The sequence below is a fragment of the Hemitrygon akajei genome, chromosome 11, assembly GCF_048418815.1.
Source record: "Hemitrygon akajei chromosome 11, sHemAka1.3, whole genome shotgun sequence".
Taxonomy (NCBI): domain Eukaryota; kingdom Metazoa; phylum Chordata; class Chondrichthyes; order Myliobatiformes; family Dasyatidae; genus Hemitrygon; species Hemitrygon akajei.
In genome coordinates this window covers 17,719,001-17,740,666 of record NC_133134.1, presented here as the reverse complement: position 1 = coordinate 17,740,666, position 21,666 = coordinate 17,719,001, and the positions used below count along the sequence as shown (strand labels likewise).

General features: G+C 42.9%; 1 protein-coding gene across 1 annotated transcript in view; it reads left to right on the top strand.

Annotated features, from left to right (window-relative positions):
• The first annotated feature begins 902 nt into the window (after positions 1-902).
• LOC140735348 (cytoplasmic phosphatidylinositol transfer protein 1-like) overlaps positions 903-21,666 on the top strand; it is a 234,274-nt gene continuing 213,510 nt past the window's right edge. The window contains exons 1-2 of the mRNA XM_073060293.1: positions 903-1,551; positions 6,134-6,423. Coding sequence (XP_072916394.1) covers positions 6,376-6,423 — 48 coding nt within the window. The 5' untranslated portion in view covers positions 903-1,551; positions 6,134-6,375. The remainder of the gene's footprint in view (positions 1,552-6,133; positions 6,424-21,666) is intronic.

Below are 21,666 nucleotides of genomic sequence, written 5' to 3'. Positions count from 1 at the left end.
AAGATCTCCAACCTGAAATGCTGACTGTTTCTCATTCCACAGATGCTGTCTGACCTGTTGAGTGTTTCCATTTTTTGTTTGTTTTTATCTCATATTTCCAGCGTCTGCAGTTTTCTTTCCTTTAAGATCCCAGGCTTGCATTATCTTTATTGTTTAATGATATATTTCATCCATTTCATTTAATCTTTACAAACTTCTATTTGTTTTTTTTTTCGGTTTTCTTATAAAAAACATGGGCGGTGGTGCTAATTTGCTAGACTGGCCAGAAAACTGCAAGATTTTAAAACAAGTGCAAATGCTGGAATTAATTCATCACATCAGGCAGCATCTGTGGAAAGAGAAGCAGACCAATAACCCTTCAGCAGAAACATGATAGCTTTTAGACTGAGTTTGAACCTAAATGGAGTGGCTATTTAAATAATGTCAGCTAAGTAAAATATGGCAGGTGCTGGTAACCCGAATTATAAGCAACACACAAAAAATGCTGGAGGAACTCAGCAGGTCAGGCAGCATCTGTGGAGGAGAATAAAGAGTCGACATTTTAGGCTGAGATTCTTCAACAAACCTGAATTAAAAGGTTTATCAACCTCAACATTTAACTTTTTTTTTGCTCGGCAGATGCTGTCCAAACTTCTTTCTCAAGCCTTGTGTTTATCGACTTTGTTCACAGTGGGCTCTCTACATACTTGGCATATTTAAATATGCAAACCTCCAATTCAAAACCGGCCTAGTTCATTGGAATGTTCCCTAATTTTTAATTTCTTTAAGAGCAATCTGCGAACAGACCCTCTGTGTGTCCCGGGAGCGGGGTTCCAGTTTGGCGCACATTCATTTTGCAGCTTTGGGTCACCCGGAATCTGCAATTGCAGAATATTTCCTGCAGGAGGTAGGAGTGTGCATCCTTCAGAGCAAAATGCTACACCCCAATCCCGGGGACCGCATTGTTAAACCTCTGAAGGGTCTTTTTTCCCTTTTTATTACCCTTTGCTTTGCCAGCAGGCTCTTTCTCGACATCCCACAACGGGTCCTGAGAGTGGAGGAGAGGGAATCGTCGACAAGCTGAGGGTTTCAGTCACGTTGCTAGAAAGGGAGAGCGCGAGCGACAGAGAAAGAGAAAGAGAAATCAATTGATATAAAGGCACGGGAAGAGTTAAAGAGTCAAGAGCAACGCTGTTCAACCATGGAGAGTTGAACGGAGCTGGAGGACGCAACGGTGAGGCCACTCTCAACACAGCTCGGGGATTGAGGCTCAGAACACGGAGTGAATCGTAAAGAATGCAAGCTGATGGCCTGTCTCACCCAGTGAGAAAGTTTCCGCACTGCCGGAAGGGCAACATTTGCCAAGCCTGAGCATGCATCTTTGAGTGCAAACTAAAAGCATCACTTTAGTTCTTTATTTTTTCTTCTGGTATATTTTATTCTCCGATCCGTGTGCCGCTTCCTGGAGACTTCTTCTGTTCGCCGCGCACAAGCGACAGACTCCGAGGGAGGCAGGAGAACGGAGGTGAAGTTTCCCAATGCTGCAGGTTTATCCGAAGGACGCACTTTCTGGTAAATTATCTGCGGTTCACTCTCGCTTTGTTCGCAGCATGGGCAGAATTTGGATATTTTATTTAATTATTTCAGGCCGTTTTAGTTTTTTTTTAAAGCGCATTATTGAACAATGTGACCGTGACTTTGCTGTGCGTGTAGTTACTACGCTCTTAAAGCTTTTTGTGTGTGTGTGTGTGTTTGGATATCGCGTGGGGGTTTTCTGTTTGAGCTAGGCAGCCCTTAGGATCAGCGTGTACGTTGTATGGCTATTAACTGAAGATGCAAAGCATTGTGTCTGAGATCGTACAACCGAGGCAACTCCAGCAGCTTAAGTGATACAGGGATGACAGCAAGGCACATGCACACATCTCCACAGACACATGCAAACTATTACATGCTTGTATTTCATAAATATCGATCATTTATGTCATCTGTTTTTATATAAACTGTGTGTGCTACCTAAGTTGTCTGTGTATACATATCCATAGACCCATGCACACTATTATATGCTGTTAGTTATTTTATAAATATCGATAATCTATGCCGTTGTTTAATATAAACGTGTGTGTGCGGCGTGCGCAATACCCAAGTTGTCAAAATACATATCTCCATAGACGCATGCATAATTTTATATGCCCTTTTTTCCATAAATAATGATAATTTATGTAATCCATGCTTTTTATAAACGCGTGGAGTTCCTAAGTTGTCCTTTTTACTGTTATGTCTGCACGTTCATGTTACAAATAACCTATTCGAATGGAAGAGATATCTATCCACATTTAATGTGTGTCTCAGATGCGTTTGCACATTTGTACACTGATGCTGTTTCTTTAAATGAGCCAAGTTTACTGGCGGAATAAGTGACCCAAAGTAAACAACCTCTCCCAAGTCAACATCTCCAGCCTCGAGGCCGTCCCGACTTAATTTGGCGGCAGTGGGCAGGTCACATCCTTCAGATGCCCAACGCCATTCTCCTGAAACGGCCATTCTGTCTCATGCAGATTTGTGGTGAGAGGTTAACAGTTGGCCGGAGGAAAGCATTCATGGATGTGAATGCCCCTCTGAGCTCAAGAGGATTCCCTCCTTCATGATGGCCCAAAATAGAGAAGGAACACTCAGGATGGTTCTGAGAACTTGGGGCTCTTCCATCAGAAGCCAAGTGTAAACAATAGAAGGAGCACCCCACATTCAGCCATCCGTCCTATCTCACACCTCCTGTCCCACGTATGGCAGAGATTATGGACCCCACATTGGCCACATTCGGAGCCCACAGAACTGCAGTGGAGTTAAGTATTTCCAGACAGAGATAGCTTGAGGAAAAAAATACTTCCATCTTGCAGTTAACTGTGCACGGTATTTAGTTTGCCTCATGCTTATGATACTCAGACAAACAATATATAAAAGTAGGCTCTTGAACTGAAATATTCACCATCTGTTTGCCTCTGCAGATGTGCTTGGACTGGTGAGTTTGTCCAGCAGTTTTTTTTTTGGTAGCATCTGCATGCTCCTGTGCCTCCAATGCCAGACTTTCTTTAGACCGTAGAACATTGGAACAGAATTAGGCCATTTGGCCCATTGAGTGTGCTGAGCCGTTTCATCATGCTGATCTATTTCCCCTTCAAACCCCATTCTCCTGCCTTCTCCCCACAACCTTTGACGCCCTGACTAATCGAACCAGTGAACCTCCACTTTAAATGTATCCATTCTGATTTGGCCTACACAGTTGTCTGTGGAAATGATTTCCGCAGATTCACACACAAAATGCTGGTGGGACACAGCAGGCCAGGCAGCATCTATAAGGAAAAGCACTGTCGACCTTGAAGGGTCTCAGCCCGAAATGTCGACAGCGCCTCTCCTTATAGATGCTGCCTGGCCTGCTGTGTCCCACCAGCATTTTGTGTGTGTTATTTGAATTTCCAGCATCTGCAGATTTCCTGGTGTTTCCACAGATTCACTACCATTTGGCTAAAAAAAATTCCTTGTCTTTGTCCTATGGAGACATCCTTGCATTCTGAGGCTGTGCCCTCTGGTTCTAGAGTCTCCCACTGTAGGAAAGATCCTCTCCACATCCACTCAATAGAAGCCTTTCATGTTTAAGTGTAATTTTTCATAAACTCTGTTATTTTACTGTAAATGCCTGAAAGAAAATGAATTTCAAGGTAGCACGTGGCGACATATAGGTGCTTGGATAATAAATTTACTTCGACTTAAAATATACCTTTATTTAGATAATTGTGTGTGTAATTTATTTTAGAATGTCAATGCCCAGTAAATGCTTCTGGTTGCTTCTCTGAGGTAATTGTCTTAACTAAGGAAAGGAAAATGCTGAAACCGTTCAGCAGATTGGTTAGCTTCTATGGCAAGAGGAACAGTTATATCACTTCGGGTCAATGACCTTTTCTCAGAACAGGCCGACCATTCACTGAAGATTTCCACTGATTTGTTATTTTTTTGGTACTCTGGAATTTTTGTGTTGGCAAGTTGTGTGGTTAAGGAAGGGAGTTGCTAGCGTTGGTGGCTGACAGAACTCTGTGCAGTGATGTAGACCGGGTACCAAGCAGTAAAATTCTTCCCTTCATAAAACGTGGGAGGCTATCCCAAAGTGCGTAGTGAGACGTTATAGAAATTAACATGTTTTAAAGTCGTTTTTTTTGATAAAGAGAGCATTATTGTATTCTCCACTTAATGGGACTTCAAAGCCCAAATAAATCACTTTTTGTTTATTTTTTCTGTTGTAAAATTTAGAACGGCGGAAATACTGTTGTAAATCTTAGTACATAAATATTTGAGAGCACATATTAAACAGCTACAAATGATTCTAAATGTGACGGTAAAACTTTAGATTGAATTGTTGAACAAACTATTGAATGAGTACATTGAATGAACGAGTTTGTATTGCCCTTCTAGCCGTTGCTCTGTAGATTTAATCCTGACCATTCATGAATAAACATAGCGAGACATTGATACTTTCAGCAGCGAGCGGGATTAGGGTTTAAATAAAGAGGAGAATCTGGCCTGGGCCGCCGGCTAGGTTGAAACGACGCCCACTTCCCCTCTACCACTTCTGTGATTTTGGTTCCAGTGGGCACAAGGTTCGGAGGGAGTGGTTGTACGGTTGACCACGGTTGTAGAGTCATACAGCAAAGAGAGATGGGCCGTTCAGCCCATCTAATCACTGCCTAAACCCACCCACCTGCACCCGGACCCCTGCCATCCATCTACCTATCCCATTTTCTCTTAAATGTTGAAATCGGACCCGCGTCCACTGGCAGCTCATTCCACACGCTCACCGCCCTCTCTGAGTGAACAAGTTACCCTTAAAACGCTTCACCTTTCACGGTGTTGTTGATGTTTTCCGAGCGGCAGAGTGGACCCTGACAGAACTGCGGCTCGGAAAGTAGTCGTCGTGCGGGAGGGTCTGGTTCACGGGGCCGCCGGTGTGAGTGCTCGAGGGCGCAAAGCCTTTCACTGAGATGCTGGTGTCGGGAGAGGCGGGAAAGTTGAGGACAGCTGGCAGCGGGAGTCAGCACCGATACTGTAGAAAGTAGAGAACTGTTCAGACTGCTACTCATTTCGGTAAACTCTCTCAAATACGAACTCGCTCAAATGCTAACGGGGGGTAGAGGGTGTGGAGACAGAGTAGGGGTGGGGGGTGTGGGGGATCAAGTACACGGAACCCCGCCGCGATCATCCTTAAACACGTTTGCACCTAACGTCTGACATGGACCTCTGACAGTCGTCACACTTAAATTCCTGTACTCGTTTGTACACAGAAAATAAAACTTGATATGTCGATGTTAAAAGACGGAATGGAACAAAAACAGGTACTTAAGTAAACTCAGTATTGTTGGAAATAAAATTGTCCCAACGGAATCATTTTATTCCTATTTATGATGAGACTGTACACAGATCAGAACAGCAGAAAAAAGCCAGTGATTAAAAATAATCTTTTTAATAAAATATTTCTCATTTTTTTTAATCCTCGGGATTTAAAACAAAAACATGGGTTTCTATGCTGACGAGTCCTGATGAAGGGTCTCGGCTCGAAATGTCGACTTTTTGCTGCCGGACCTGCTGAGTTCCTCCAGCATTTGTGTGCGTGTGTGCTTAAATGACATTTTTGCAGAGTTTTGAATTGAACTGAAAAGATTGATCGGAGTGAGGAAAGAGCAAACGTTTTAGTTCATCCCCATGGCGGCTACAGCTATGTTGCATTTTCCAAAATATCGACCTCGAATACTTCACACATTTACTTCAGTAATCCATTGAGCGCTCTGGAGATCATTTAATTGTCTTTCATTGCGTTGCTGGCCTGCGGGGAAGTGTTGGGCTGGTAACTTTGCTATAGACGCACGAGTGTTTACCGCTTCAAAGCTTCGCTGTTATTGCATCACTGTGTCGCTCTCAAGAACTGATTCTCCTGACCTTTACCAAAAGATGATTAATCTAACCCTTACTGCCGACTTGGCTTGTTTACTTCTGCAGTTGCACTACAACATAGCGTTGTCATTTTCTCTAGTTTTACTTTAAATGCACGTTTTTGAGATGTCAGTTACCTATTTTAAATTGGCCTCTGTTCTTCTCTTCCCTCGTTCTGCAGAATAACAAAAAAAGAGCTGAACTTTTAAACCCCACGTCCCACGGGGAGGCTGATCGTTGAAGTTTGCTGCAGCGTTTCGCCGCCGCGGGACTGCAGACCGAGCGCGGCTGATTTTTTTAAAAAAACCATCAAAGTGGTGACGGGACTAATGCATGACATCAGTTAAGCAACTGTGGTTTCCGAAGTGATCCTCTAAGAGTGCCTTCAACACCTTCCTATTCCTCCCAGACTGACACACCACTATGTTACTGAAAGAGTACAGGATCTGCATGCCTCTCACTGTGGAAGAGGTTAGTGATTCTAATATTCACTATATGGATATAACTTCCTGTATAGTCTTGGGATGAGAACTTAGAATTTACTTGTGAATTTCGAAGGTGAAAAAAAATTGAAACTGTTCTTGTAATTTGCATTTAAGGATGGGCTGAAAGTATTTGATTTTTCATTTGAAATGGATTACTTAGAAATCCTGTGTACACACAGGCACATGAATTATACTAATCTGTCTCTTTGGGGGTGACTATGGAAGTTAGTGCAGCTCAGTTCAGTTAAGGACAACATGGCACAGTACAGCAAAGGGACAGACACTATGCTTGTGCTGAATGCACTGTCAAATTATGTGTCCAGGACAAAGAGGTGGACATCACCCAGCATTTTCCAAAAGTTCTGTTCTACAAAGTGTGATAGGGCTATTAAAAACAGAAACTTCACACCATTTTAAAAACTTCTTCCCCCCCCCGACATTTAATCCGATCAACCATTCTAGTTAGCTAACTCCACCCATCTATTACCTCAATCACTGCACTGTAAACACTTTAAAACCACTTTTTATAATGTTATTTAGATTGTTGTTCAAGTTCTAATTTAATTATCTTTCAACTATACACAAAAACCCATGAATATAGCCAAAGGAAACGGTGTTATTCCAGGGCCAAGGTGCAAAACACAATACTAACAGTCATACACAGCACAAGGCATACATAGCACACACAGAGTATAAGAAAACAATAAAATATAGTGACACAAAAATAGTCCAAGTCCCTGAGTCCATGAATGTTACGGCAGTCTGCAGTCAAACACAATGTATCTTGCCTTTTGCCGAGCAAACGCGGGAGGGCAGCACTGACTCCAGTGTGTACACTGCGCAATACCACCTCTGGCACTCTGGTGGAGCGTACCGACTCCGATGCCTCTCTCCTGGGCGGCTGCAGAGGGGTGACACCGTAGCGCGAGACCTAGCCCTCGCTCTGACTGAGGCCACACAGCTCCCCCACTGTCCGGCCCTGCCATTCGCCAATAAACCAGTCAACCGCGCTTGCTGCGTTCCACGTTAACAACATCCAACAGGGTCTTGTGATCACAAGAAAAGTGACTTAAGATGGATCGCTTGCTGTTACAGTGCACACCGCCTTTGTGCATCCACTCCGAAGCCTCTCTGATGGAGCCAGCAACACGATCCACACTGTCCAGCTCCTTTAACTTCTCCGTCAATGAGCTAGTCGCCGATGGGGTAAATGTGCAGTACTTTAACTAGGGTCTTGCCATTATATACAAAAACGTTTTAAAAAGACAATAATACCTTTGATTGGCCCCGTAGAAGTTGCTACATCTGAGTACGCCACCATCTTCTGGAATGCATGATGATATTTATGTATTTATGCCCATTTTATTCCATGTCTATATTTAGAACCATAGAAAATTACAGCACAGAAATAGGCCTTTTGGCCCTTCTTGGCTGTGCCGAACCATTTTTCTGCCTAGTCCTACTGACCTGCACCTGGACCATATCCCTCCATACACTTCTCATCCATGTACTTGTCGAAGTTATTCTTAAATGTTAAAAATGAGCCCACATTTACCACTTCACCTGGCAGCTCATTCCACGCTCCCACCACTCTCTGTGTAAAGAAGCCCCCCCCTTAATGTTCCCTTTAAACTTTTCCCTCTTCGCCCTTAACCAATAACCTCTGTTTTTTTTTCTCCCCTAGCCTCAGTGGAAAAAGCCTGCTTGCATTCACTCCATCTATACCCGTCATAATTTTATATACCTCTATCAAGTCTCCCCTCATTCTTCTACGCTCCAGGGAATAAAGTCCTAACCTATTCAACCTTTCTCTGTAACTCAGTTTCTCAAGTCCCAACAACATCCTTGTAAACCTTCTCTGCACTCTTTCAACCTTATTAATATCCTTCCTGTAACTCGGTGACCAAAACTGTACACAATTTCTAAGTTAATTTTTTATATACTGTAATTCTTTATTGCAGTAATTGTTGAACATTGTTATGTTTTGTAGTACGTCATGCTAACACACATCAGCAAATTCCTAATGCATGTAAATGTATATGGCAAATAAAATTGATCCTTGAAATTAAACTAACCCCATCTGCCTGTACACGGTCCCTCCAGTCCCTGCATATTTGCATGCCTGCTTCAATGCAGCTTAAGTGCCCCTCTGGTTATCTGTATGTATCACTTCTGGCAACATGTTCTAGACATTTGTGTGTAAAAAGAAACTTCCTTGCACCATCTCCTTTAAACTTCCCTCAAAACTTCACTTTAAAGCTGTGCCCTTCATGATTTGACATTGCTCTCCTGGGAAAAAGGACTATCTACCTTATTTGTGTCTCTTATAATTTTAGAAGTTACTATCAGGAAGTGATAATTAATCTGTTGTTAATGCTGAATTAAAAAAAAATGTTTTAGGTGATCTTGTATCAGACCAAAGACTTTTAAAAATTCAGATAATTTTTCAGCCTTTCTTAAAAGAAATTTGCTTACTGATGCCATTATGATACTACAATTTAAATGTTTGACCCTGTCTGGCTATTTTGTTACAGTCTACAAATATGATCCAATTTAGCTACCTTAATGAAGTATGAAGGTAGCCTCACTGTCTTACAAGTTCAGCTCAGTCTAGTTACCTCACTGGAGTAGTAACAGCAGAGAATTAGCTTACTCTTTATGTTATGGGTTTGTGAAATTGGTGGCTAGGATGGATTATTTTGGAGCATTGTGCTGAAAGGGGGAAAACATTCTGTCTGTATCAGGGCCAGATATGTAAAATAATCACTAATAAATCCAGTAAGAGATTAAATAAAATTTCTTCACGGAGGCTGGTGAGAACTCATTGTCATTGGGAGTGATTGAGATGAACATTATACAGGCTGGTTAAACAAACAAGATTGTGATGGACATGATGAGGTGAATAGAACTGGTTGAGTTGAGCATAAATGCTGGAAAAGTTTGGATGGGCTGATTGGCCTTGCACAGTGCATAATTTGATGTAATGGCCCAACATACAAAATTTCAAATCTTCTGTGAGTTTAAAAAAAATATGAGTTCTGTGGTTGATTCTATAATGCAATGCTGATAACAAAGAGTGATGATTAAGCAGTGGAATATTTCCCCTACTACAGAGTTTATGTTATGTCATAACCTTCCTCTTCCAGATAAAATTTGGATGTAATGAGTTTAACTGTATAATGTGTCTGTGCAGAGAATGTTGCATTCAAGTGGTACTTGTTTTCTTCCTTCTGCAAGCATGTTTCTACTCCAGGCAATGTACAGTGGCCACTTTATTAGGTACACCTGTATACCTTGCTAATGCAAATATTTAATCAGCCAATTATGTGACAGCAACTTAAAGCATAAAAACATGTAAACTTGGTCAAGACGTTCAGTAGTTGTTCAGACCAAGCATCAGTATGGGGAAGAAATGTAATCCAAGTGAACTTGCCTCCAGCATTTTGTGTAAGTTCCTTGGACTTCCAGCATCTGCAGATTTTAAAAGTGAATTTGACTGTGGAATGATTGTTGGTGCCAGATGGGGTGGTTAAGAGTGTCTCTGAAACTGCGGATCTCCTGGGATTTTCATGCACAACGGTGTCTAGAGCAGGGGTTCCAAACCTGGGATTCACATTCTTCTCGGTTAATGATGGGTCCATGGCTTAGGAAGGTTGGGAACCCCTGCTCTAGAGTTTGCAAAGAATGTTGCGAAATACAAAAGTTGTTGAATGTGCATCTTCAGACTCCTGAACCTCCTCCCTGATGGTTGTAATGTGAAGAGGGCATGTACTGTGGTCAGGGGTCCTTAATGACGGATCATGCCTGTTGAAGATGTCCTCTTTCACTACACATAATTTTAATGCCTACTGCTGACATCAAAGAGGATTTCTACTGCATGGGATACTCACGTCCAGAAGGCTACATACCAGAGCACAAACTGGTACCCGTGGCTCTGTCCGTACAAAACTGAGCTGCATTAAGCATATGAAGCCCTTATTCATGCACCCTGTAGTCTTCAGTATGTGTCAGTGCCCTTGTCCAACTCCAAAACATCTCCCAAGTTATTGAATGACCTTTGGAGTTCTGTACTTAAGATCACCAGTTAAACTGCCCTGTTACAGCCTATGCGTTCTAGTCCTTGCCCATGTCAAGTGTGCTAGTCAAGTCTGAAGGGAACAACATTGCAAGGGAGCGTATACTCATTTCTATTGGCCAATATGAATTGACTACTCTGGTTCACAGAATTCTCCTCCTTGTTTTCCAGTCATTCTGTGCCTACACCCTCCCTGACTCTTCTAATTTGTCAGCCGTTTGAGACCTCGACCGTCCTACCCTCCTCCACTGCTGGCCTCTCATGCATCCCTGATCTTCACAGGCAGTCATGTCTTCAGCTGCCTAGATCCACAGCTCTGGAATCCCTTCCACAAATTTCCTTGTCACCTTCATCCTCCCAACTCTTCTCTTAAGACTCCACTTAACAATTGTATTTTTGACCAGTTCATTTTATGCATCTCATTGCCAAGTTTTCCTGCCGATCCCTCTGGAGTATCTTGGGAGCCTTTATGTCGAAGGTGCTATCTGAATGCATATACTGTAGCTCCTCTGGGAAGTTCTGTGAGAAATAACAGGGAATTTCAGAATCATCCTCACTAAAGGCTCAGCTAAGTAATCTTACAACAACAGTATATAGATAATCAAAATAATATACAATTTATATAGCATTTATGAAATATAATTTTATCCATTGGAGTAGAATGAATGGACTCTAGTGCCTGAGATTGAAACTTCAGCAATATAATTACTTTCTGAAACTTAATTGAGTACAGACGGTCCCCAGATTACGTACGAGTTCCGTTCCTGAGCCCGACTTTAAGTCGGATCTGTACGTAAGTGGGAATAAGTACATACGGTATTATTTAGCGTCAGTTAGTCAAACGTTTGTCTTAGTATATAGTATATATTTTACCTTTCTATGCATATAAAACACTTAAGAAATGTCTGTATTCCAATAATTAAACCACTGCGTGCTTAGTAATAATTGTAGCTTTCATCGGGGCAGGGCCTTTCACATGCTCCATTATTCTCTCTTTATCCTCTATCCTTTAAAATTATTCCGCCCTAACGCTTTTCCAATGACCGATGGTGTTTCACCTCTTTCCAAACGCTTTATTATTTCCACTTTATTTTCAATCGTGTTCGCTACCTGTCAATGGAACAGAAACACTGCGGGCGGCGGGTCCTGAGCTCCACTGGTTCCCGAGGTCCGCTGGGTCCTAAGGACCACCGCACTGAATTCCCCAGGTCCTAAACTCCACTGCACTGAGACAGGTTAAATGGGACAAGTGGGGGCTGTGCTGGGTTTGGGTATTTGATCCTCCACAATATTCCATGTGGGATTTTAAACTGGAGGTGGCAGTGTTTTTTTTAACGAGGTCGAGTTGCGAGCTCGACATCAACCCGGCATGGATGGTACAGGAGTCACTGGATCAACATCAACCCGGCACGGGAGCGGTCTGTCACTAAATCGAACCTGGGAACCTCCGTTCTCTAGCCCGGTGCTGCGGAACGGGTGGGGGGGGGAGAGGTCAGGGTGAATTTTACTAAGAAAAAATTTAAGCCAAATACAAAGTTAAACACTCAACACAGTGTCAACGGCAATGACTTAAAATGGTGGACGGCATTGCGAACCGACTTAAAATGGCGGCATTCTCCTTCCTTGGTTCGTAAGTATGAGTTGTCCGTAAGTTGAATGTTCGTAACTCGGGGACTACCTGTATAATTAAATTTATATCCCAAAACATCACTTTTTGAGATATTTATGTATTTGTTCCATGTAAAGTCAATCAGGGCACTTATGATTTACAATCTGGATGCTTTCAAGAGAGAGTTAGATAGAGCTCTTATAGATAGCAGGGTCAAGGGATATGGGGAGAAGGCAGGAACGGGGTACTGATTGTGTATGATCAGCCATGATCACAGTTAATGGCGGTGCTGGCTAGAAGGGCCGAATGGCCTACTCCTGCACATACTGTCTATTGTCTATTTAATAAATCATTAAACTTATAATTCCAATTATATTGCTAAACTTCTGTCATGAAAATTTCATGAAATAGCAAACAATTTGGATTTTGCATATTTAAAATTAGAGCACGGTGTGCAATATATATAATTAAAATTTTGATTTGACTTTTCTGTGTTTTATTAAAATGGCTCTCTGACTTGTAATCTCTTCAGCGGTGATCTTTTTTTTCATCTCCTGATTATATTTTACTTAATCTTTCACATCATTAAGAAGACAACAGTATTTATATTTTAATAAAATGAATTGTTGGTCTGCAGTCCAATATCGGCTCAGGAATGGTATAGTCGACACTGATGTGTTTTACTGCATGCACAACATGGTAAGATGGGGAATGTGGTTCAACAACTGGTGCACAAGGAGATGCAGACAGCAAAGTTCAAGGGAGGAAAAAGGAATTTCCAGGGCTAGAAAGGTGTGCCCGCAGCTGTCAGTGAAAGACCTAGGGTGTGAGCTGGTTACCACCCACACTCATTTGCAAGTGTTACTCAGGTTGAGCATCAGGTAGATAGTGAGTCATGAAGGAGCTTTCACCTGGTGGGTCAGCTGCGTAGCAAGACATCAGCAGGAAACCACCATAATAAAATACAAATGATTTTTCTAGCCTTAGTGCTTAGGGCTGAGTCGCCTTTCTCTGTGTTAGGGCATAGAACAGTATTGCACAGGAACAGGTCACAAGTTTGGCACTGAGCATGATGCCAAATTATTCTAAATCTTTTCTGCCTGCATGTGATTGATATTTCTCCATTCCATACATATTTGTGTGCCTATCTGAAATCCTTATTAGTCACCTGTGTTGTGTCTGCTCCCACAAGTGCCCCCTGGTAGCCCACACCACTCTGTATTGGAAAAAACTTGCCCAACACATCCTTAAACTTTTACACAATGCTGGTGGGACTCAGCAGGTCAGGCAGCATCTATGGAGAAGAATAAACAGTGTATATTTTGAGTCTGGACCCTTCATCAGGACCCTTCCTGAGTGCTGATGAAGAGTCTTGGCCAGAAATTTGACTAATTATTCCTCTCCATACATGCTACTTGACCTGCTGAATTCTTCGGGGGGGGGGGGGGGGTGTGTGTGTGTGTGTGTGTGTGTGTGTGTGTGTGTGTGTGTGTGTGTGTGTGTGTGTGTGTGTGTGTGTGTGTGTGTGTGTGTGTGTGTGTGTGTGTGTGTGTGTGTGTGTGTGTGTGTGTACGAACTCTGATTTCCAGCATCTGCAGAATCTCTTGTGCCTATCCTTTTAAGTTATCCCCTTCTATCAGGTCTGCCCTCAGCCTCCCAACTGCTCAAGAAAACAACCCAGTCCAAACTGTTGTAGCATTCACATGAAACATATGTTAAAAATTTAAACAATCTCGCTCAAAAGATAATCAGCGGGTCGTCTTTTTTGAACTACACTCCTAAACTGTGGAACTCAGTACCCTAAACTATCAGGGATGCAGATTCAGTTGACACTTTTAAACATCAACTCATAACCTATTTATTTAACCTTGCTTTTAACAAACATCTTTTTGTGTTTTATTTTCATGTTAGCACTTCATCCCATTGTTAAGCACCTTGAATTACATAATATGTATGAAAAGTGCTCTTTAAATAAGTTGTTATTATTAAAAATAATTGCAAACCATTGTGCTACTACTCACTCTGAAGGAATGTGCTGGACCACAGCATTAACGACATAACAAGATGTTGACTCCATGCAATCGACGGCTTTCGTCATTCTCTAATCTTTTGTACATGTGTGTGTGTGTGTACCAAAAGATAATTTATTTGGCTCGTGATGTCTAGCTGTTGCTGTATTATCTTCTCTGTTTCACCCTGTGTAAAGTTGAGGCTGTGTGGCTTTGGACAGAACTCAGATAACTCCTGCCAGAGCAACTCTGCTCTTGTGTTCCTTGAGTTTGTGCTCTTTTCTCTGAACCCAGGGTTTATCGGGCTCCTTCCATCATTTGTCCTTTTTGTATACTGAGAAACACTGAATGATGTCCATGCATTCGGCTGTGCCTATCCTGAATAAAAACAAAAACACAGTTGAATTTATTTAGATTCATTGGGGCAAATTTCCTCTTTCTCTGCAGTAACTTTTCTCCATCAGCCCATGGAAAAAGTGCTCCAACTCTTAAAGGACGGGACACTGTTTCGATACTGATGAAGAGAGGGGAGGAGGAAGAGCTACCTTGGTGTGGTTAACGTGATGTTAGACAAGTATCTATCATCTCTTTCTCCCATTCTCAACATTTTAGCGTCTGTTGGCCACAGTCCCGTTGGTTTTAGTAGCTCCTGGCGACGTGTCCAAGTGTTCATCAGCGTCAGGTTTTTTTAATCACCAATGTGTGTCATGAAATTTGTTAACTTAGCAGCAGTGGTTCAATGTAATACACGATAATATAGAAAGAAGAAAAAAACATACAAGTAAATTGATTCCAGTAAATATATACACATATATTGAATAGATTAAAAATAGTGCAAAAACATATAATATATGTTAAAAAAGTGAGGTAGTGTTCATGGGTTCCGTGTCATTTAGGAATCAGGTAGCAGAGGGGAGGAACGAGAAGAGGGCATGCTCTGTGTGTTGCCTTTCCGAGGCACCGCTCCTTGAAGATGTCTCGGATACTATGGAGGCCAGTACCTAAGATGGAGCTGATTACGTCTGCAACTTTCGGTAGCTTATTTCGGCCCTATGCAGTAGCCCCGCCACCATACCAGACAGTGATGCAGCCTGTCAGAATGCTCTCCACGGTACATATATAGTTTTCATTGGTTACTACTCAGTGTGGTGGGTGGGGTGCGTAACAACAAGGTACTTGCTTGACGAGATTACAGTTGATCTGAACCTCTCCAAGTACATGTACATCTACGTGGTGTTGCTGCACCACTTCTGGTATGTCATTCCCAGCCCATCGTCGTCCTGTATTGTTCTGAATGTTATTAAGCTTCTTGCATAGTAATGGTGGTGTAATCATCCAAGCAAGTAGTTCAAAGTTCAAATCAAAATTTATTATCAACCCTGAGATTCTTTTTCCTGCTGGCATACTGAGCACATCTATGGAAGTGTAATTGTAATAAGTAAACATCAGTTACTGTTAACTGTAAACAAACTCTGCAAATGCAGATATAAATAAATAGCAATAAATAACGAGCTTACAATAACAAGATAAACAGTCCTTAAAGTGAGACTGTTGGTGTGGGAACAACAGAATCAGAATGAGTGTAGTTATCCCCTTTTGTTCAGGAGCCTGATGGTTCTTGAACCTGGTGGTGTGAGTCCTGAGGCTCCTGTACCTTCTACCTGATGGCAGCAGTAGGGGTTACTTCATTGTGCATTGTGAGTGATTTCGGATGCTAGGACATGAGTCCCATGCTGCTGTCCCTTATAATCAATCTCTTCTCTCTTGGTAACCACAGAACAAGACCAGAAAATGCTGGAAATGCTCACCAAGTGAGGCAGCACCTGATGAAAGAGACACTCTGTTAACTTTTCAGGTCGAAGACTCTTCGTTAGAGATAAAACACAGAATAGATCCTTCTGGGCCTTCCACAGGCACTGACAGCCCCGATTAATGCTGGCTGCTACACTAACCTAGTCACAGGACAATTTGCAATGACCAGTTAACCTAGCTGGTACATCTTTAGACTGTGCGAGGAAGCCAGAGAACCCAGAGAAAACCCAAACATTCCACAGGGAGGCTTGTAAAAGTTGTCTCTTTGTGTCAACAGCCAACACAGTCTGAGGATGTGCAGGGGGTGAGGGCAACCCAAAAGTCTCCCTGCTTCTGTCACCAACAAAGCATGTCTATGACACACTAACCCTTACTAACTCGAACCTCTTTGGAACTGGAGCGCCCAGAGGAAACCCATGCGGCCTCGGGGAAAAAGTACAAACTCCATATAGACAGCGGGGTAAGTCGTACCCCGATCACCAGCGCTGTAACGCTACCATACCGATAGGGGGAGATCCTGACAATGCTGACACAATTGAGCCTCAAGCTTGGGTGACTATACTCTGCTGTTGAGAAAGGAGTCAAGTTGTGTTGGTAGTGTAGAGTCCGGATTGTGATGTGCACACAAAAAAAATTGCCAGGCAGTTGTTGGTGCCTATGGATGGATGGGGGGCTTTCATGGCGGTAGTGATAAGAATCTTGAAAGAGAATAATCATAATTATTTCAACCGGTGGTGTGCTGATTTCTGACTGCACTGTCGCCAATTAATGTCGCTACTTAAGGCAAATTTAGTAGCTTGGACTTGCTTCGACAGAAATACTGCTATTGTTTCCGCTGAAGTCTGTAGGTGTAAGGTTCTGCCTTCTCCCCAAGGGTGGCAAACAGCATTATCTACCTGCCCTTTTGCTCCACTTTCATAAAATATTTTCCATTTACACTGATTAGCTTCATTGTTTGGTGTATAAAAAGCTGGTCCTGAGGCCTGAATGCTCAGTTTACACAGCAAAAGAGCAGCTTGAAGGTAACAAGGCCAATCTGTTCACAAACAATGCTTATAGTTACCTACGTCATATACTGAAGAGTGTTTTGGAGGAGGGGGAACAGTCTGAGGTTTTACTAATGACTAAGTGTGTGTACTGTTTAGTTGCTTTGCTCAGCTTAATTCTGTTGGTTCAATTGCTAATTTCAAATGGTCTCTCAAAGTAGGTTGTCAGGAATAACAAATGCTTGGCAGGTCTGTTTACTTAACCCTTCACTTGTTTGACACAGAGCCGGTCTGGAAATAGGAGTTGATTTTTGACTCCAGTCTCAAACCGTGCTTGTGAAAATGCTGGAGGAACTCAGCAAGTTGGGCAGCATTTATGGAGGAGAATAAGCAGTTGGTATTTTGGGTTGAAACACTTCATCAAGAATTCAGTTAATGAGTCCTGATGACGGATGTCAGCCCAAAATATCGAATGTTTATTCTCCTCCAAAGATGCTGCCTGACTTGGTGAGAAACATCTAAGCCCAAAATGTGCAACACACACAAAATGCTGGTGGAACGCAGCAGGCCAGGCAGCAACTATAGGAAGAAATAACATCGACTATACTTCTTCCTATTGATGCTGCCTGGCCTGCTGCGTTTAGTGTGTGTTGCTTGAATTTCCAGCATCTGAAGATTTCCTCGTGTTTGCGTTTTTAAGCCCAAAATGTGGACTGTTTATTCTCCTGCCTAGATACCACCTGACTTAATGAATTCCTTTTGCATTTTTTTCTCTATTTTGATTATTTAGAGACACAACAGGGTAACAGGCCCAACTAGCCCAATAAGCCTGAGCTGTCCAGTTACACCCATGTGACCAATTGACCGACGAAGCCGTGCACCTTTGGAATGTGAGAGGAAAGCGGAGCACCCGGAGTAAACCCATACAGTCATGGGGAAACGTACCAACTCCTTACAGATGTTGGCGGAATTGAACCTGGCGCTACTCTGCCATCCATATCTTGTGTCTGTTCCTCAAGATTTCCGGAATCTGCAGAATCTCCTGTGTGTGCTTGTGAAATGATCCTCAAAGCACATGCACAGTGAAAAAAAACTTCCTTCCATTGTTGAATTGGAATTTGAGCTGTTATGTTCACAGGGTGTAGGTAATCCTATCCTCAGATATTGCACTCCCAAGGGAAATTGTGTTTTCATTTTGGTTTTCCGTGTATTAAGCTAGAGTTGCAGTGAGGTCGAAATTCAGGTAACGTCATTGGTATGTATGATTGGAAGTTCAGCAGGTTGGTAAGCTTTGAGAGCGTCCCATTCTGGGTTTTGCTGATCAGTGCATGATGCATATTATCTTACCTGCGTCAGTCCATTGAAAAGGCCATGAAGTGGTGGCTTCTGACAATTTTGCACACACTGAAAAGAGGCCATTCTGGGCATTGTGTGTCTGCTAGCCCTTTTAAGGAGTGATCGTACACTGCTGCTTTCGTCCTGCAAAACTGCAAATTACAAGTGGGAAATGTGTTCTCAGTTATTGATGCCAAACATCCATACACCCCTGTAATACAGCTACTCTGCAACTAGATTCCATTCATAACACGCCAGTCACTTCTGTGTAGGAGTGTGCGCCCAGTGTGCTTAACAAATACTGAATATACATGTATGGAAAAGGTGCCAGTAAAAGGCCAGCAATATCGTGAAGGATCCTACCTACCCTGCTTATGCACTGGTTGTCCCACTCCCATCAGGGAAGAGGCTATGCATCAGCCACGCCAGGCCCACCAGACTCAAAAACAGTCACTTCTCTCAAGCCGTCAGGCTGATCAACACCTCCACTCATTAATTCACTTCACCACATATCCACCACCACTAAATCCACATCAGCCACTCCTCTCTACAGCCTCTCAGCATCCTTCATTCCCCCCCATGCACTGACTCTTTACGCTTACACTCCACACCTCATACCTACACTGTTCTAGCGTGTTTTCATGTGCTCTGCCTCTACCTAGAAGAGTTCATAGAAAGAAAACCTACGGCACAATACAGGCCCTTTGGCCCACAAAGCTGTGCTGAACATGTCCTTACCTTAAAACTACTTAAGCTTACCCATAGCCCTCTATTTTTCTAAGCTCTGTATACCTATCCAGAGAGTCTCTTAAAAGACACTATCGTTTCCGCCTCCACCACCGCTGCCGGCAGCCCATTCCACACACTCACCACTCTCTGCATAAAAAAAACTTACCCCTGACATCTCTGTACCTGCTTCTAAGCACCTTAAAACTGTGCCCTCTCATGCTAGCCATTTCAGCCCTGGGAAAAAGCCTCTGACTATCCACACGATCAATGCCTCTCATCATCTTATACACCTCTATCAGGTCACCTCTCATCCTCCGTTGCTCCAAGGAGAAAAGGCCAAGTTCACTCAACCTATCCTCATAAGGCATGCTCTCCAATCCAGGCAACATCCTTGTAAATCTCCTCTGCACCCTTTCTATGGTTTCCATATCCTTCCTGTAGTGAGGTGACCAGAATTGAGCACAGTACTCCAAGTGGGGTCTGACCAGGGTCCTATATAGCTGCACCATAACCTCTCGGTTCTTAAACTCAATCCCACGATTGATGAAGGCCAATGCATCGTATGCCTTCTTAACCACAGAGTTAACCTGCGCAGCAGCTTTGAGTGTCCTGTGGACTCGGACCCCAAGATCCCTCTGATCCTCCACACTGCCAAGAGTCTTACCATTAATGCTATATTCTGCCATCATATTTCACCTACCAAAATGAACCACCTCACACATGTGTGGGTTGAACTCCATCTTCCACTTCTCAGCACAGTCTTGCATCCTATCAATGTCCTGCTGTAACCTCTGACAGCCCTCCACATTATCCACAACACCCCCAACCTGTCATCAGCAAATTTACTAACCCATCCCTGCACTTCCTTATCCAGGTCATTTATAAAAATCATGAAGAGCAGGGGTTCCAGAACAGATCCCTGAAGCACACCACTGGTGACTGACCTCCATGCAGAATATGACCCATCTACAACCACTCTTTGCCTTCTGTGGGCAAGCCAGTTCTAGATCCACAAAGCAATGACTCCTTGGACCCCATGCCTCCTTACTTTCTCAATAAGCCTTGCATGGGGTACCTTATCAAATGCCTTGCTGTAATCCATATACACTACAGCTACAGCTCTACCTTCATCCTCAAAAAATTCAATCAGGCTATTAAGGCACAACCTGCCATCAACAAAACCATGCTGACTATTCCTAATCATATCATGCCTCTCCAAATGTTAATAAACCCTGCCTCTCAGGATCTTCTCCATCAACTTACCAACTACTGAAGTAAGACTCATTGACTTATAATTTCCTGGGCTATCTCTACTCACTTTCTTGAATAAGGGAACATCTGTATTGTGGTAAACTGTGTGTGTACCTGTCTGGACATGCCCCTCTGCTGACTGCTCCTGTGGCTCCTCCCACAGACCCCTGTATAAAGGTGATTGGAGGCACTGCTCCTCCCTCAGTCTCCAAGATGTTGTGGTCACGTTTGCAGCAAATAAAAGCCTATCTTTTGCCTCCCGTCTCCGAGAGTTATTGATGGTGCATCACGTATAATCCGCAACCCTCCAATCCTCCGGAACCTCTCCCGTCCTCATTGATGATGCAAAGATCATCGCCAGAGTCACAGCAATCTCCTCCCTTGCTTCCCACATTAGCCTGGGGTACATCCCGTCTGGTCCCGGTGATGTATCCAACTTGATGCTTTCCAAAAGTTCCAGTCCATCCTCTTCCTTAACATCTACATGCTCAAGCTTTTCAGTCTGCTGCAAGTCATCCTTAAAATCACCAAGATCCTTTTCCATTGTGAGTACTGAAGCAAAGTATTCATTAAGTACTCTGCTATCTCCTCTGGTTCCATACACGCTTTTCCACTGTCACACTTGATTGGTCCTGTTCTCTCACGTCTTATCCTCTTGCTCTTCACATACTTGTAGAATGCATTGGGGTTTTCCTTAATCCTATCCACAAGGCCTTCTTATTCTTAAGTTCCTTCCTGCTAGCCTTATAATCTTCTATATCATTACTTAGTTTTTTGAACCTTTCGTAAGCTCTTCTTTTTTTCTTGACTAGATTTACAATAGCCTTTGTACACCATGGTTCCTGTACCTTACCATCCTTTCCCTGTCTGATTGGAATGTACCTACGCAGAACCCTACGCAAATATCTCCTGAACATTTGCCACATTTCTTCGGTACGTTTCCCTGAGAGTATATGTTTCCAATTTATGCTTCCAAGTTCCTGCCTGATAGCCTCATATTTCCCCTTATTCCAACTAAATATTACCCTAACTTGTCTGTTCCTATCCTTCTCCAGTGCTATGGTAAAGGAGATAGAATTGTGATCACTATCTCGAAAATGCTCTCCCACTGAGAGACCTGACACCTAACCAGGTTCATTTCCCAATACCTAATCAAGTACAGCTTCTCCTCTTGTAGGGTGTATTGTGTCAAGAAACTTTCCTGAATCCACCTAACCAACTCCACCCCATCTAAACCCCTCACTCTACAGAGATGCCAATCAAAATTTGGGAAATTAAAATCTCCCACCACAACAACCCTGTTATTATTACACCTTTCCGGAATCTGTCTCCCTATCTGCTCCTCGATGTCCCTGTTACTATTGGGTGATCTATAAAAAACATCTTGTGGAGTTATTGACCCCTTCCTATTTCTAACTTCCAC